Consider the following 17,343-nt stretch of genomic DNA (forward strand, 5'->3'; position numbering starts at 1 on the left):
TGAAAATCAGAAACTAATCTTCTTTAGCAGGTGAAAAGTCCCCTTGAAATCAATAGAAATTTACACAAACTGTGCTGGGCATCATATCAAAATACTTAAGGCATTAAGGAAAAGCACTATATACAGATCTTAATATATCAGGATTGACTGCTTAATCAACCAGAGATTTCCAGCTGATCATTGTGCTACAAAATTATGTCATCTTATTTGTAAGTTCTGAAATGACAATAGCAACCATATGATAATCAAGACTCATGAATTGGAATAATAATAATAATAATGCTGTTTAACATATCGATAACACTGCAGTCTATTAGCCATGTACAGAATATGGAAGCAATACAGTCATAGAGAATTTAATGCAATGCTTCCTTTGAGAAAGCCCCATTTAAACTAATACGACTAACTTCCAAGTACATACGCACAGAATCACACCATGAGGAGGCATGTTGGGGCTGAGAGAGAGAAGGCAACGGTGCGGGACAGAGATGGAGAGGGACGCAAGGCAGGCCGATGAGTGTCAGTACTCTCGTGCCATGTTCTTGTTAGAGCGACAGGGTACAAATAAAGTAAAAAAAATCTTCCTATCGACAAATCCCTGCGAAATATGCATTCTGTTCCAACAGACACTCCCACAAAAAACGCTTTATGTGCTTCAGTCAAGCCTGTCTACGCACCCCTTTCCAGGCACCCCATGAAGACCCTGGTCCTTTCCAAAGTCAGAGGCAAATGCAGAGAGAGGCATATTCACGGATTTCATCTAATGCATTGCCCCTTCCCAAGTATCTGGATTCAGCAGAGAATTGAACAGGTCAGGCCAGCGTTTTAAAGTAGTGGAAGCAAGGGGGACTTACTTCAGCATAATCAGGGTTTGGACCAGGTTGTAGATTGTATCATGACAAGGTGGGAATGGGAAACTCGCACAAGCTGTTCCAAAGGAGGAGCATTCATCCACTCTGCCAAGAAGTGCTGAAATATTTGACAAGAGTGCTGGCAGCACGACTCTTCCTGAGGAAGGCTGGGTCAGTTGCCACTGGTGTTGCCTGTGCTATCAGCACATCAATATCTTTTCCGCAGAAAAGTCATGCTCCTAATTTTAAGGAACTTGGGCAGGTGATTTTTCTCTTTCTTCTCTTGTTTGTACAGAGAAAGCGCCCTTTGCTGAGGAATCCATGTCTTGGGTCCTTGGGGCACAGAAGCAGGGGGAGGGGGCAGAGGGGGCTAGTGTTGCCCCTAAGATTGGCCAGGAGTCAGAGCTCCTTAGAGATGACTGGGTTAAAAAGTCTGCTGCTTAGTTAAGGCTAGCTGATGTTCTGCAAGCATCCTGTAATTCTTATATTATGTACTAGTTCTTAGACTTCTTCCTCCTAATCAACTGTATGTATGCTAGAGAGAAATCAATTGATTGATCAATTGATCAATCAATCAATATCCTGCCTTTTCAACAAATATGGAGTTCAAGTATGTTAGTGATGAAATACATATTAAAAACAAAATCATTCTTAAAACATACAACCCCACATACACACAACAGAGGAAAGGGACAGCATGCAACCAGTTAAAACATCTTGAGACCAGCTTAAATGCCAGCTTATAATTATTATTCACTCAGAAAATGTACACATGTCTGCAAAAAGTAAGCAACATTCAGTGTGCCCTGACTATCAGCACCCCCCCCCACCCTTTAAAAATTCTTCTGAGGTTCTGACTTTCATTGAAAGGATATAAAATATATTTAACCCAAAGAGTCAGAAGGGAATGGCAAAGCAGCAGACGGTTACCCAGATTTATTTGGTGATTCTGAGGAAAGCGTTTTTGATCTTAGCTACAATAGAATGATTCTACCAGATTCCTTCTGAAACATCTGATTCAATTCTTAATATCTGACCAAAATACAAGGAGAGACCATGTAGTTTAATGGTTAGAGTGTTGGACTGGGACTAGGTTTTAGTCCTTCCCCAGCCATGAAGTTCACTGAGTGAATTTGGGCCAGTCACTGACTCTCAGCCTAACATACCTCACAGGATTGTTGAAAGGATAAGAGTGAGACAAGAAGTATTAGATAAACAACCCTGAGTTCTTTGAAAGAGAAAAAAGAAAGGCTCTAAATAGAAGAAATGGTCATAACAACAAAAATGTAGACTTGTCTAGCACAGATCACAGTAAGAAATTCTGATTCGACTAAAAGTTCTTTTGGTGTTAAAGGGTGCAATCCTATGCTGACTGGAGCATGCTAAGAGTTTAGACCCCCCTTTTTTGTCCAAACTTGCTTAGCATCACAGCTTAAATATAGTTTATATATGTTCTTTTTGAGAAATTGCCGAATAAGTTAATAATAATAATGCCAGGAAACTCAAAAGATTGCCTTAAATGCACAATTTACAGTTGGAAAAGGTTACTAGATCCATTAACCTTTTCCTCTGCAAATACAGCATGAAATAACCTGGCTGAACTCATATCAGAGAAACAAAAGAGGAGAGAAGAAGCTGCTTCATTCCACCAGCCTTACTGAAAGACTTCTTAATTTGCTTCTCTTTCCATTCCATCCATTTTCTTCTTGTGTGATGTCTTAGATGGCATGCTTCGGGCCAGGGGGTACCTTGCTTACGGGCTACTCTAGGGTCATTTGGGGTGGGGAACAAGCTAAATGAGTCAGAGGTTAGAATGCCAGACTTAGACTCTGGAAATCCAGGTTCTAGTTCCCATTCAGGCATCAAGTCCACTGGGAGATCTTGGGCCAATTACAGACTCTCAGCCTAGCCTACCTCACAGGGAGAAAATGGGAGGGAAGAGGACTATCTAAGTGATATAAATGTAATGCAATAATAAAAAATGTAAATCAATAAGGGCACAATCCCATGCATTTGTAGACAGAGAAAAGAATGGCGGGTTGGAGAATGCTGGAAGCTGTAGGGCTTTTTTTGTCAGAGCATGTATAAGATTGTGCCCTGCATTCATTTATTTGGTTGGTGGTTCAGCTGTCCAGGTGAATGGCGTTTAACCAGATCTGGAAGGAGCTGCACTCTCATTAAAGAATCAAATATGAAGCTTGAGGGTTTCTGTTGATCCAGTGTTGTCACTAGAGACACAAATACCTTTTGTGGCTCAGAGAACCTTTTATCAGCTTCAGCTAGTATAGAGGCCATACCTCCCTCCTTTCCCTGCTCCGAGCAAACCCCGACAAAGACATTCTAACTAAAAGCTTTATTACATTAATGCAAGCCTGTCAGAATGGCTTAAAAGCACAAATGAAATGTATTGCAGAAGTCAATAAAAAAGAAACAAGCATGGTTAGAAAACTAGCCATTAAAGAAAGGTACCCTATTACTAAGAGGCTGATCGAAACGGAAAACTTCTCCTCCCTTCCAAACTCAAATGATCAACACCTCACCTTTAAGGCGAATCCGTTTCCTTTCACAGCTAATTGCCTGGAGCGTCTCAGTTCTCAACTGGTCTGCCTTCATTTTAGCTGACCAGACCCTGGGATTGGTGCTGCCTGATCTGTCCTTCTCTCATTAGCATCCTAGCCTTCCCGCAGTATCCAAAGCTGACTGACCCCAACTACTGCCTGGCTCATCTCTTAGTCCACTGGCCTTGCCATCTCCATTGCAGATTCCAGCTGCTCCCCCTTGGCTGACTCAGAATCTGTCTTCACATTCAAGGCCCCTTTGGAGGAGCAGTGAGCCTCGCCCTACGGCTGGGGCCGGCTGACCCTGTTGGGCAGTGTCAGTCTCCCTTTGGTGAGCTATGTCTGGGTCATTTCCCAGTTGGGCTGCCTCTGTGTTTCATGGCAGAATTTCCTTGAAGACAGTCTGGACATTTCAGTGAGCGTAATATGTGTCACTTGCTGAAACCGTGCGCTATGACAGATCACACTGTTATTGTATAATCTCGATTAACTCCCAACATGTAGGCCAGCTTTAAGGTTCTGCTGCTAATTTACAAAGCCCTTTGCAGCCTGGGATCACCATATTTCAAGGGCTGCCTCTTCCCACCTCTTCCATCCATGCCCTGAGATTGCATCTCTTCCATCCATGCCTTCCACACATTGAGATGCAGAGGGTGGTGACTGGAGAGGGGTCCTTTTCTGCAGCATCCACCAAACTGCAGAATGCCTTCCTTAGAAAGGTCTGCCTCTGCTGAATTTGTTTCCAGCACCAGGCAACAACCTTGTCATTCTCCCAGGGTCATTAGCTTTATTTCTAACATTCCTATTGCTTCATTATAAAATGATTGTTTATTACCTGCTCAGTTATTTAGCTGCATTAAATACTGGACTTTTGACTCTGCCTAGAAGAGAATACCACTGAGCATGTATTGTTTCTTTATATGTTTTTATTCACTGTTTAGTTTTTATTGTATATGCTGCACTGAGAGTGTTAGCTCTTTGATAATAATTAGTGTCACGCAAATAAACAAAAAAATCAGAAGTGAATCAACTGAAGTTGATAGCAAATTTTACCTATGTCTGTCCCTTTGATTTAAGCCCGACCAAAAACACACAACATGAACTTGGATCATATCAGACTACTTCTAGTCAAACAACACAGTATGCTAGCAGCTGCTAAACCAAAGAAGACATGGGCGCAGCGGCAGCAAATGAACCAAATATTATTGCATGGAATTCTGATCTGCTTAAATCAATAGGAATTTTGTCACCGACTTCAGTGAGATCCAAACTCCATGCAAGATTCGAAATACATCGTTCCAGCACAAGCATGTGCACATACTTTCTCCCTCCTAAGGTTTAGGAGTTTTCTATGCACCATCTGTGGTTTTAAAGCTGATGTGTGCGAATGATGCAGGAAAGATTTCTTATTCGTTTTCCGTTTCTTCAACTGCTTCCGAACGACTCGTTGGCCTTAGCATGAGTAGCTGCTCTCACAAAAGATTGCATTAGGAACATAAACATCCCACTCTTCATTTCAGAGGGTAAAAGCTTCACCCTTCGCTCTCACTTGCATATGCATAGTTTACAAAAGTAATAAGATATTGCCTTCCTGGGTGGCAGAGAATTTAAACCAAAGAAAGTGTTTACCTTGGCACACCCTGTACTGGGTCATCCATTGATTCTTCACTGGTACCTTTTCATCACTGTTTCCCAGGTCTGACAGAAAGCCAGCAAAGGCAATCACCCCAACCATTTCCCCAGAAGCTTCAAATAAGGCAGAATTCACGTCTGCAGTGTGTTTCCTCTTACTGACACAGGTGCCTTTGAATGAGGATGGAGCTGTCAGCTGGAAAGGTGCTTGTCAGAAAATTAAAGTGTGTACTTCTGGAATAACTTTTTTCACTGGGTGGGTGGCGGGTGGCTGGGAGCCTATTAGAGAAAGATGAGTATTCGCTGCAGGCACGCAATGGCAGTAATTCATAAAGACAGGCTCCAAGTAAGATTTCCATCTGCTAGAGTCATGACCCCCAGATGAAATGAACTGGAAGTCCATTAATGATAGGAAATGGCTAATTGCAGTCGCAACCTCAAATATCTATTACCCAACTATTTCTTACAAACACCGAACAGAGAAGACAAACTTCACTTTGAAAACTGGATTAGCATAAAGAATAACTCCTCCATGTTAAATATATGAATGTGTTTGACACATATGCAAATGCTTGCTTGCTAGCATAAAAAGGATCAAGCTACGACACTAATGGGACAGAATGGCATAACACACTCATGTCATAGGGCATGTGGCAATCTCATTAATTTTGGAAATGCAATTTATTAAGGATGCATCCAATAGCTATTTCCCCAAATAGAACTCATTTCCAGTAGAGTATGAAGAACTTCAGTGTTCCTTAGAAAAGAGAAACAGGGATGCTATCCACCTTAGTGCATTTCTATGGGGTTGGTTCCGGTTTCCTTTTCTTTCCATTGGTGGGAACACTTCTTGAGCAGGATTCAACACCAATCACACCCAAAGGTGGAAAGTATGTGTACGTGCTTTGGGGGCTCTCTCCCTCTACAGCCCCCACTGCTCTGGATGTCTCTTAATCCTCTGGAGCAGGACTGGAAGGCAGTGTGGGGAAATACACAGGAAAGCGAGTTGGAAAAAGAGTTCTGCCTCTTCCATTTCTCTAGCTGAATTCCTCTGTTGGATCAGAAGCCTCCTGTGAACAAAAGGAGCTCATCTGTCCACGGGAAGTGGGTTCTGGATCCAATCTACTCTTATATTAACAGTGGACTGCTGGAAGAGGTATGTCTGATGTCCCACATTCCCATCTTTAAGAGGCAGTTGAAAATGCATCGCTTTCAATATGCCTTCCCAGCTTAGTTCTCATGTCAGTTTTATTTAATATGCAGTATTAGTCAATTTTACTCACTGTTGGTTTAATTTCTTGTAAACCGCCCAGAACCTACGGGAATGAGGCAGTATGTAAATATTAAGATTAATAAAAAGATATTAACTGATTTTATTTGCCAGGATAAGATTTTGTTATAGAGAAATGCTATAGCGGAATACTGTGTTTCATTGCCTGATTTTTATTTTTTGCCATTCCAAAATCTTTTCAGATGTGATACTGTATATACAGTGAATGTTGTAAATACTATTACTACTACTACTAATTCAGATATTACTACTACTACTATTATACACATGCACACTTGCCTGAAACTAGCAATATTTGCTGTCAGAATCAGAGGAGATATACAGGGAGTTATTTGCCAGGAGGGAGCAAGTGAGTTCCTCTCCAGGAATCAGCACAACTGTGAAAGCTTCAGAACAAGGAAAAGATTAAAGGAATTTAAGGACAAAGGCAAATTTGCATATCCTGTATAATCCAGTCAAAAAAGCCTGAAGGGGAGTTTGATTTTAAGAAGGTATTTGGGCATAATCCACAAAGCATTCCTTATCACAGAAGCTTTCCGTGGTTGGCTTCTGGATCACCTGATCTCAAGTAGTGGTACCTACCAAGAAGAAAGAGGGGGGTGTCCCAAACCCTGAATAGTACTCTGAATTTTCAGAGGCTGGCCATCTGAGGATCTCTATTCTGCAGATCTCTGACTTTCCTCTTCCTCCAAATGCCATGAATTGGGGTGGGGAGACCAATGACTTTAGCTGCCTAGCCCTGTCCTCCACTCCAGCTCTTCCAAGCCAGTTCTGGTTGCCACCACTGGGAGGTGTGAGACTCCAGGTTTGATTCCCATCTCCTTTCTTCCTCATTTAGGTGCCCAGGTGCTCCTTTAACCCCCTTCCAAAGTTCACAATGACAAATATCATTCTCTCCATCCAACAGGTGCACTGTGTCTGGTCGCTCCCACTCCAGCCTAGAGTGCTTGATGTCTCTGTGAGTGATGACATGCCTGTGGCGAGCCTCGACCCATGTCTGACAGAAGGAGAGCAGATGCAGAGCTAAGCATTCCAGTCTAATGGGCTAATTTTGCATGGGCTTGTGGCACAGCCTAATTGGAATTAGTGTAGTTTCAAAGGTTGGGAAGAAGAAGAAACCTGTCAGATTCTGTTTATAAATAGAAATGTTTAACCTCTTTTCTTTTAAGCTAGTTCTTTGAACTGTTATTCATAAGCAGCTTATTTTGAAATAACCTCACTTAATATGTCATGCAGTTTATAAACCCCATTCTTTTAGCATACGGAGCATGTATATGAAGACAGGACTGTAGAAAGTTGTGGCTGGAATGAAGTTTTCCCTGAACCTTCAAACAAAAAATGACCATAGGAATTCAGAGATAAATTGCAGATTACTCTGTCATGCAGGCACCTGTATTTCTCTATGTGGCTTTTGCAAACACACAATAATATTTAGCACATCAAGACATTCTGAGCAGGTCTTTCAGACATTGTGCTTAAAAACCAGTGGGGAGCAGTAAGCAGCAAGTCACTGGTTATCTGTGCTAACCAAGAGCCAGCACTGTGTGAAAGCAAGTGGGTGCACATATTCTGAACCTGGCTCAGGGCATCTTCATTCCACAGGTGTGTTCTTACAAGGCAAAATACTCCTGCACAGGCAGGAACAGTATGCCCCTTGCAGCAGGCAGAACAACAAGGAGGCTTCAGGGGATGTACCATCCTTGTCACTCCCAGGGATCCCCCCTCTGCTGCTCCCAGAGCTTCTTGGAGGAGAGTCTAAGGTGGCAGCAATGAGCCATTCAGGCCAGGGAGAAGCCCTCTGATCCCGACTTCTGATCTGTATTGAACTCAGGCTGCTGTTGCCCCCAGAGTCAAGAAAGTCCAATGCTAACTGTGGACATTGGATTAGTATCACCCCCCGCACCTAACTTTCAATCTTTCTTTTCTATCTCATGTGCATTTTGTCTAGTTCATTTCAATGTAATATGGAATTTATGCTGTGCTGACTGCATTGGTGGCTTTGTCATATCTGCATTTGTTTGATAAATGCAAACAAATGTCTCTGCTGTCCATCTGCAGCACCTGCGCAGCAGATTAAATTGGAGGGCACAGAAGCCATCCTCTTTCACCCTATGGTGAAATGTGCTGCATTTTGTTTAAGTCATACTAATTATTTCCTGATGTCCACCTACAGGTATGAATTAGAATTGCAAATTTTATGGAAACAGGCATTCTATTTCTTTGGTGATCGGTAAGTGGCCACCCTAAAAAGGCCCTGTTTCTTGTTCCCTTGCTTGGGACTGGCTCTTTAAGTAGGGCAGGCCTAAGATAAAGAAGAAAACTGCCTTGGAAAGAATATTCTGAGAGGTGCAGGTGATATATCTGAAGTGGCACACTTCCTACACTTTCTCACACTTCAATGGGAAAAAGTAGAAGGGCTTTCTGGAGCCCTGGCCAAGCTAGAGACTCCTCCATTTCCAAAGGGGGTGTTCTGTTTCTGAAGAGGCTGATACCATCCTTTGTTCACAGTTGCTGCCTGCAGCCCTTTCCTTCTTAGAACTTCTCTGGGGCTCAGGGGCCAAAAGCATTCCCTGCTAAACAGAATGTAGAGCGTATAATTGTCCTGTGGTGGACCATGGCTGTGGGGGAGCAGGAAAGGAGGGGCTGCATAAGGTTTATGATCTGACCAAATCCTTTCTGAACACATGACATGACTAGCATACCAGGTTCATAGGTATGATGTAATACATGGCACTCAGACAGAAGCATTCTGAGGTCATTCCAACAGTTTCTAAAAATGGGAATGTTATATCAGAATGAGTTGGGATCATACATTAAGCAGTTTCTTCTTTGGATCTGCTGACACAGATGTCTCTTTAAAAAGCAATATGGTTACCTTAGTCTGATATAACTTCCCAGGTTCCTACACACATTTTTGATGATAATCATGATGATGATCATGATCATGATGTAACCAGAATTTCCTTTTCCACATTTAAAAAATAATTTGGGTAAAAATTCCCAAATTAACTATCTACGTTAAAATGATGCTTTGGGGAAATCTAGATTTAAATGCTGGTAATGATTTTGTGACAACCTTCCTCTTGTATCAACTGGTAGGTGCCAATGATGCACCTTTATCATTCTTTATTTTGCCTGCTGCAGCAGAATGGCAACTACAACACACTTTAGCAGCTAGGTTTGGCCTTGCTGCTTTTACATTTTCAGCATCTCCCGCACTTATTGAGACTGATGAGGCAAATTGACCTAGACTCTATAAATACTTACTATTGGTTTAAAAAATGATATGCAGGGACCTAAGCAGGAATGGAACGGAATTGTCCCTTTCTGACTAATCAGTGCATCACCATGTTAGTAGCTGTATCTGAAGCATCTCTGGATCAAACTGTTGCGTTGTATCCGTTCAGTGCCACAAACTCTCTTTAATAAAGATTTGTCTAAAATGGCTAATGTGGAAGGTGTAGTTCAGCTTTTACACAGATGTTTTGGCAATGCCAGTAGTTGCCCCTTTGGGGGAGGAAGTTATACAGATACTTTTTGTATTGGAACTCTCCCTAACATTTACTGATGTGCATGTTGTTTTAAATTATATACCTACTTCATGGAATTTAACACATGGACAGTGCAAATGGATTCTCCATGCCCTTCTGACAGCTGAAAGACTTAGAACACAGGAAAGATAGATGCTCACCTCCTTTAATGCAATGAGTTGTAGACCTTACAAGACTTTCAGCATTTGAATGGATGGAATGTAGAGATCATCTGCAAACAGACACTCATTTGGATATTTGATCTACTTTTGCTGAAGTGTTATGTATATTTCTTAGAAATCAGTATTCTCTCTCTCTCTCTCTCTCTCTCTCTCTCTCTCTCTCTCTCTCTCACACACACACACACACACACACACACACACACACACAGAAACCAATACAGTTAAATCTATATAGCTTCTTTCTTTTCTTCTGTAGAAATTGCATAATAAAATGTAAGTGGAAAAAAATCCAACTATGTAGAAATCAGAGAAATCCTTTCTAAATCTTTCTTATAGATATGATCTACACATAGAAGCAAATCTCACCATCTGAGAAACTGAAAAAATCTGGTAGCATCACCACATGTTCTGACTTTGCCTCACAATGGAGGATGGGGGTGGGCTGGGAGAACACAGTGAAGAGTATAAAGAGCTACAAGACCCATGAAAGTAATATTTTAAAATAATTTTTCTGAACAAGAAAGCAAGCAAATCAGATATTGTGACACTTAGGGTGGAACCTGTACATCAAGGATGAGGAACTCCCAACGTGTGGGTCAAATGCAGAGATCAAGCTTCTTAGCTGTGACATCCAGCTTTTCTCTAGGCCACACCCACACTCCCAAGGCCACACCCACACCCCAGGCCACACCCACACCCCAGGCCACACCCACACTCCCCAGGCCAAACTGCCTCACCGGCCTCCCTTCATGTTACTGATGTCATTTACTCCATCCTGGACTGTTCTCCAGTGATAGGGCTGATGGGGAGAACCTTGCAAAATTTGGGGATGGAGAACGCCTGGATGCAAAGGGGACTTCCCCTCATTGCATAATGAACAGACTTTATACATTTTATCCATTTTTGGTTCTGGGCACAGACATGACTACAATGCAGATTCTGACAGGTTTTGAACAGTGCAATGCAGAGAACAGTTCCCCAGTTCCTGCTGTACACTCTCAGCTGAGAGCAATTGCCAGTAAACATAAGGGTTACATAGTTAGATATGGAAATATAAATAGCTATTGCCTCATCGCCATTGCAATTGTAGAGTTAAAAGCCAAACAAGCTGTGCTATGTGCCAATTTCAGGGCTCTTGCAAACTGCAGCCTTGCTTTAGGTACCAGCAAGAGCCAAACTAGACGACTTTGTGCCTAATAAGTCTTGCCTTCAAGTCATCAGCTTTTGCAATTAGGATATTAGGCCTAGAATCTGTAAGTGCATCTTTAAACATTGTGCTTTCAATTGCATTGTTTCATCTAGAATTTACAATGGAATTTTGCTAGTGTTGAGTTTGCTCAAATTTCATGAGGATTTAATAAAATCAGCTCAACAATACACAACTCTAAAATACACATTGTTCCAGTCCACAAAAGAGGAGAAAGAATGCTAAACAAGAAAATACAATGATAGATATATGCTTACTGGAGTTTGCCATGTTCATAAGAATCTGTATTAGCTCCCACATAGGACTTACAGGAGTCTAGAGTTCTTTTTGGCAGCCAGCATAGTCAGTCTTAGAGGAGATCAAACCTGACTGCTCTTTAGAAGGCCAGATACTGAAGACGAAACTCAAATACTTTGGCCACCTAATGAGAAGGAAGGACTCCCTGGAGAAGAGCCTAATGCTGGGAACAATAGATGGCAAAAGAAGAACAGGACGGCAGAGGATGAGGTGGCTAGATGGAGTCACTGAAGCAGTCGGTGTGAGCTTGAGTGGACTCTGGGGGATGTGGAGGACAGGAAGGCCTGGAGGAATGTGGTCCATGGGGTCGCAATGGGCCAGACGTGACTTCGCAACTAGCAACAACAACAACAACAAAGTGCCATGGATCATGGTGAACCTTTGAGATCCTCTTAGGAGGGTTGCATGAATATGAACACCATCACCGTCACCATCACTTCTATACTGCCCATACTGGGCAGTGTACACCAAAATTTAACAACAATAAAATACAGTAGATAAAAACAGCAAGAATTAAAAATTAAGAATTAAACAAATAAAAGAACATGAAAGGACAATTAAAAAGACCCAGCCAAGAGGCACCTGGCTAACCCTATCAGGCCCCTAAATGACCAGGGAAGTCTTTAAAGTCCTCCACAAAGAGGGCTGTCTTAACCTGGTGCTGAAAAGATGGCAAATTTGGTGCCAGGTGGGGTGCAGCAGAGAGGGTGGTGATATGGGAACACCACTGAGAAGGCCCTCCCCTTCGTTACCATTCCCAGAGCCTTTTGAGGACACTCAGAGGAAGCCTCCAGAGGCTGACTAATGTCAGTGTCACAAGGGTCCCTGGTGTTTTGAAAATCACACTAGTACGTGCATTTTTGCAGGTACACTCTGAAAGAGGCAGTCATGGGTAGCTTGCATTATTTATTCAGAATTCACAGTGCTTACTCTTCCCAGATTGCTATACTTACTCTCCTTTAAAAGAAAATCATTTATTATTTTCACATCATAATATGTGAAATAATATGTTACAGGCAGAAAGGTGAGCTTTTGAATTTGGAAGGAATGGGTGAGACTAACCTCACTTTGACCAGGTACCTGGTGCAGCACCAAGCTCAGTTTGGAGGAACAGTTGGAGGAATGAACTCATATTCATCAGGAGGTTTCTCCTCCCAGGATTTGGTTTTTGAGGGCCTGTACTTGGTGTTGGCCCATAAGGGCAGGCAGGGGATGTTTTCAGTGTGTGACCCACCCTGCTGTACTGCGGCATCCCTAGCAAGGTCAGCTGAGGACGTGGGGCTGCAGAATGACCACGCTGAGTCCAATGCTCGATCAGACTGTGTCTTCATAACCAACCTGACCACCATGGGGATGTCGCAGTTTGTCCACAGGCCCATGCAGAGGGAAGGACGTACCCTTGGCATGGTTTCTGCCCAACAGGGTAAGAGAAATGGTCTGAAGAGAGAAGGGTTTGAGTAATCCCACTGTCATGTTCAGACCATTTCCTAGTAAGATCCGGGCTTACAGCATCTGTTTCCCCCTGCAATTTGGGCTGCCAACCCTGGAGATGGGTGGAACAGTGGGTTCCTTAATATCTTAGGGGGTTTCTCAGTGGATAGCGCTGGGTACCATTTTGGAATGGTGACATGAGAGAAAGCATTGACATAATTGCTCTCAAATGCCCTCTCTGGCCTCATGGAGACCATTCAGGGGGAATGGCTGATGAAACTGAGTATCTGGCAAAGAGCTCATCCGCTGAAAGAATGGACATTCCCCTTTGCTAGCCCTACTGCAGGAAGTGTTTATCTGAAGAACTGATATCCTTCGTTTCCCCTCCGAAACTGAAGGGCTCTCAAATCAGCCTACAATACACAGAAACCACAGTAATCAAACATTAAAATATAGTTACAAGTTAAAAGCAGCAAGCAGAACACAAGGAGCCAAAACCAACCCATCAGTGAAATTAAGTAACTTGAAGGCCAAAATGCTTGTCTGGTGTGAAATTAAAGCTGCCCTCTATTCCCAGGCATTTAATGGCATATGGTGGTTTTAATTAGGTCTGGTTTAAAAAAAATTAAATATAAAACAGTTTTATATTTCTGTACAATGGATTTTTTAACCTGTTTTAAATTTGCATATTGGAATTTTATACTGTTTTGTTTTTGCATTTTTATTGCATTTTATTGTATCTTTTGTATTTGATGAGTTCTTGTGAACTGCCCAGATAACTTAAATAAATAAATAAATAAATAAGTAAGTAAGTAAGTAAGTAAGTAAGTAAGTTAAATTACACCCTTTTCTTGTTCCTGTGGGGTCTTTTCCTGAAAGTTGGATCTCTAGATCCCTACCTTAAGTGCAACACTCTGGAGGAAACTAGCCAGTAAAATGGCATAAAAAGTAAGATTTTTTTTGAATATTTAATACATAAGGTCAGGCCTGTGGGCTAAATCCAGCCTGCCAGGAAGCCAAATCCAGAGTCTGGAGTTCTGGAGAGGACCTTCGCCGCAGGGCCTCTCCTTTTTTCCTCACTGCCCATCAGTTCAGGACTCTCCTTTAGATGTATCATGGCTTATCAAGTCCTTGTAATGCCCTAGCAGCTGTACTGAATACTGACTGCCATTATATCATTAGACATTCTGATGGATCCGCAGGCACCGCCACAGTGTAAAACTGTTCATTCTATCTGCTCCTCTGTGTTTGGCATGTGTGTGTACGTCTATGTTCAGTGCAATGCTTCACCCTCTTAGTCATGCTATAATCCAGAGATAGGTGTGCTTTTAAGACTCTTCAGAAACACTCTCAACATGGCAAAAAGTAAAATGACCTACTTCTGGCTGCACCATGAGGAGAGAAAGATAAAGACTGGAATTTGTGTCTGAATGTTGCAGCAAGCCTTTAAAACCTGTTGGCCCTAGCGGAGGGGAGCAACCGTTTGGATTCCTCTACAGGGGTCATGGCGGCTCTTCTAATAACTCTCTGGAATGGCTTCTCCACATCCGTCCTCCATCATCTCACTGGACAGCACCAAGTGACATAGGAGAATGTGTGTTCTCCCTCTCAGTCTCCTTCTCTCTCCATCCATTTTTAAGGAAGCTTCCAAGAGGAAATAAACTTTCTGAAGCATGGATAAAATGGGCTGGTTCAAATGCAATGGCTTGTATGGTTAAAATCTTTTTGGACATCTCATAGATCTGAAGTACCAAGACTTATCTGCCTGCACAACTCTGCTCCATGTTCTCTTCCTGAAATGCCTCAATAGTCAGGAAAATGCCTTCGTTTAGAGAAAGCTTGATGATAATAGCTGTGTCTAAATGGGTAGTAGTGGACAAATTGAAAAGTCCTTTCTAGTCAGCCCTGGTTTAGAGAGACCAAGGCTTTTCTTATTTATGGACAATATTTTCCATCAGATATTTTTAAAAAGCAAAGTAACGATAATACTTTCTAACACCTTCCTAGAATGCTTATACTTTTTTTTACTGGGTATGCTGATATTATCGGGTGTATGTGTAATAAGCCATTTAAATATAGATCAACATCTAACTAATAAGCTGGAAATAAAAGTTGCTGCCTTCTGATTACTCCCTTAGTTCCTCTCTCCTTTTTTATTTATTTTACTTTATAAACACCATATTTTCTTTATTAATACAACTGCTAATTAGTTTCTATATAATGCTTAAGTATTATAAGAGGTGATAATCCTGTTTTCAATTTACATATGTTTATCAGTCTTAATTGTGGAAACATTTCTTTGGCACACTTTATACTGCTTATGAGTTTCTTTTGCAGCAGAATGCACTACTTTTTGAAAATTCTTGCTCTTGCTGCTTCATCACAATCTGTTAAAATAAATACTACAAAGAGGCAAGAACTCAGCCGCACTATTATTGCCCAAACAAGGATAATTAACAGGTCTCCAGCCATACCTCTTTATCTCATATATGTTAATGAACATGGAACATTTCCAAATAGCATATCCAAAGAAGATAAACATGGCTTGTTTAAGAAGTGGCAGCAAGCTATGGTTTGGTGTTATCTGAATAAAACTCAGGCTTCTGCCACCCTCTTATGCCTCCCCATACATGCTCATTTTTATCCTGACTTCCTCTTTCACAGCAGGCTTGGCATTATATCTGAAATGGTTAAACTATGGCATGCATAAGACACAATTTCCTTGAACACCAGAGCTGAAACCATGCTTTTATCATGGCTTCCAGTTATGATTTGTAGGTAAGTTATGGCTTATACAAACCATAATTTGTCCAGTTTGGATGCAATAGCAATTCATTATTTTGCCCTGAATGAAGTCAAGTGCATGAGAGAAGGAAAAAGGAACCACATAAGCCCTTGTCTGAGTCACATAATACCAAATCATGTTCGGTGAAACATTGGAATTGAGCCTCTTGGGTCTGACATTTTATCAGTGTCATATTTCTGTACACGGTGATCATTTGTGGTAGGAGAAGTAAACCAAAGTGTGTGATATTCTGAGTGAATCCTTGAGTTTAACAGTTTGCTCTGTGTTTTGTTATTATGTTATGCAAAAATAGAATAATTTAAAGGTGAATATTCCAAGACATCAAACACAGGGCTAGCCCAAGACATTTTGCTGTCTAGGGTGAAGGACAAGATGGCAACTAGAAAAGCTGGCAGGACTGGCAAGTCTTACTTGGAACACTGGTGATAGGACAGCATCCTCCACCTCAGAAAGGACAGTAGGTTAGCATCAGGTGGGGGAGCCCAGAATGCATAACTCCAGTGGCCTGGCGTGGCCTGGCACGGCATGGCCAGGGGCTGCCATTGCTGCCCTCTCCATAACACTGGACATCTGCTTCCTGAAGAGGCTGGCTAATGGTCCTGATAAAATGTCTTCTGAACCAGATTTGCCTGGTATTTTAATCCATTTACATGATTTGCAGGGATCAATTTAGTCTGTGATGTCAACAACATTTGACATCCCACTGTGACTTTATGGGGGAAAGGGCAGCAGGACTTGTCAAGCAGGGCATGTGGAAAGCTGCTGCCTGGATGGTTGTTTGATTTTCACATGAGCCTTCCCTGATTATCTATCACACATGGAGTCTTTCAATCAGCATCACCCTTGCCCCACTATCCATTAAGTCCGGCAATTTGTCCTCTCCTGCCAAGCTGGGTTTAGTGCTTTCTGCCAGGTTATGAAAGAGCCACATCCAATAAGCATCTTAATATGTCCTTTCACAGGGCAACATCTGCTTGACCAAATCAATTATTTGAGCAGAAACAAGTTAACAAAGTGCATGAGACTCCGTAGTAAGCGGAGAGTGCCCGTGTTTTTATATTTTCTCTTAAAGAAGAAGAGCAGCTGCCCCTTGCACTGCTGCATCTCATCTTTCATTTACTTTTCCAACACTTGTTTGGTCTTTCTCCAGTTTCCTTTTCATCTTTCTCTTCCTCCTTCAGTCACAGTTCTCTTGTTTCTGCTCGGTTAATGCCTGTCAATTCCCAGATGTCTCTTCTTTCATCCCAGCCTTCACCCGCTATCCCACTTGCTCTCCTTTCACGTGGTGCTCAGATGTGTTTGTGTGCAAACACTGGGAGGTGCAGAATGAGAAAAATGGTAGCATAGTCCATTATGAGTTCTACTTAGTCACCTGGGGCATACGGAGCACATTAATGGAGAGGCAAAAACTCATACAAGAGGAGCAGAAATGACCTCAAACCCCTTATTGATACTTTCCCACAATATTTTTGAAAGACTTGCAAACCTTGGCAATGCTTATGATTTTTGACGTGTCCTGCTGGAGAAAAATAATGTTCTGCTAAACACAGTTTCTACC

At 42.0% G+C, this 17,343-nt stretch overlaps 1 protein-coding gene across 3 annotated transcripts in view; it reads right to left on the bottom strand.

Annotated features, from left to right (window-relative positions):
- Positions 1 to 17,343, bottom strand: part of LOC123035789 (ADP-ribose glycohydrolase MACROD2-like) — a 139,167-nt gene that overhangs the window by 108,754 nt on the left and 13,070 nt on the right. For 2 of the 3 annotated variants that reach the window (XM_044454378.1, XM_044454376.1), the window contains exon 1: positions 2,544 to 2,555. The exons of the other annotated variant lie outside the window; for it this stretch is intronic. In XM_044454378.1, coding sequence (XP_044310313.1) covers positions 2,544 to 2,550 — 7 coding nt within the window. In that variant the 5' untranslated portion in view covers positions 2,551 to 2,555. Of the gene's footprint in view, positions 1 to 2,543; positions 2,556 to 17,343 lie in introns of those variants that run through there. 3 annotated transcript variants of the gene reach the window in all.

The sequence above is a fragment of the Varanus komodoensis genome, unplaced genomic scaffold (genome assembly GCF_004798865.1).
Source record: "Varanus komodoensis strain SLA01 unplaced genomic scaffold, ASM479886v1 scaffold7_3, whole genome shotgun sequence".
In the NCBI taxonomy this organism is placed as follows: Eukaryota; Metazoa; Chordata; class Lepidosauria; order Squamata; family Varanidae; genus Varanus; species Varanus komodoensis.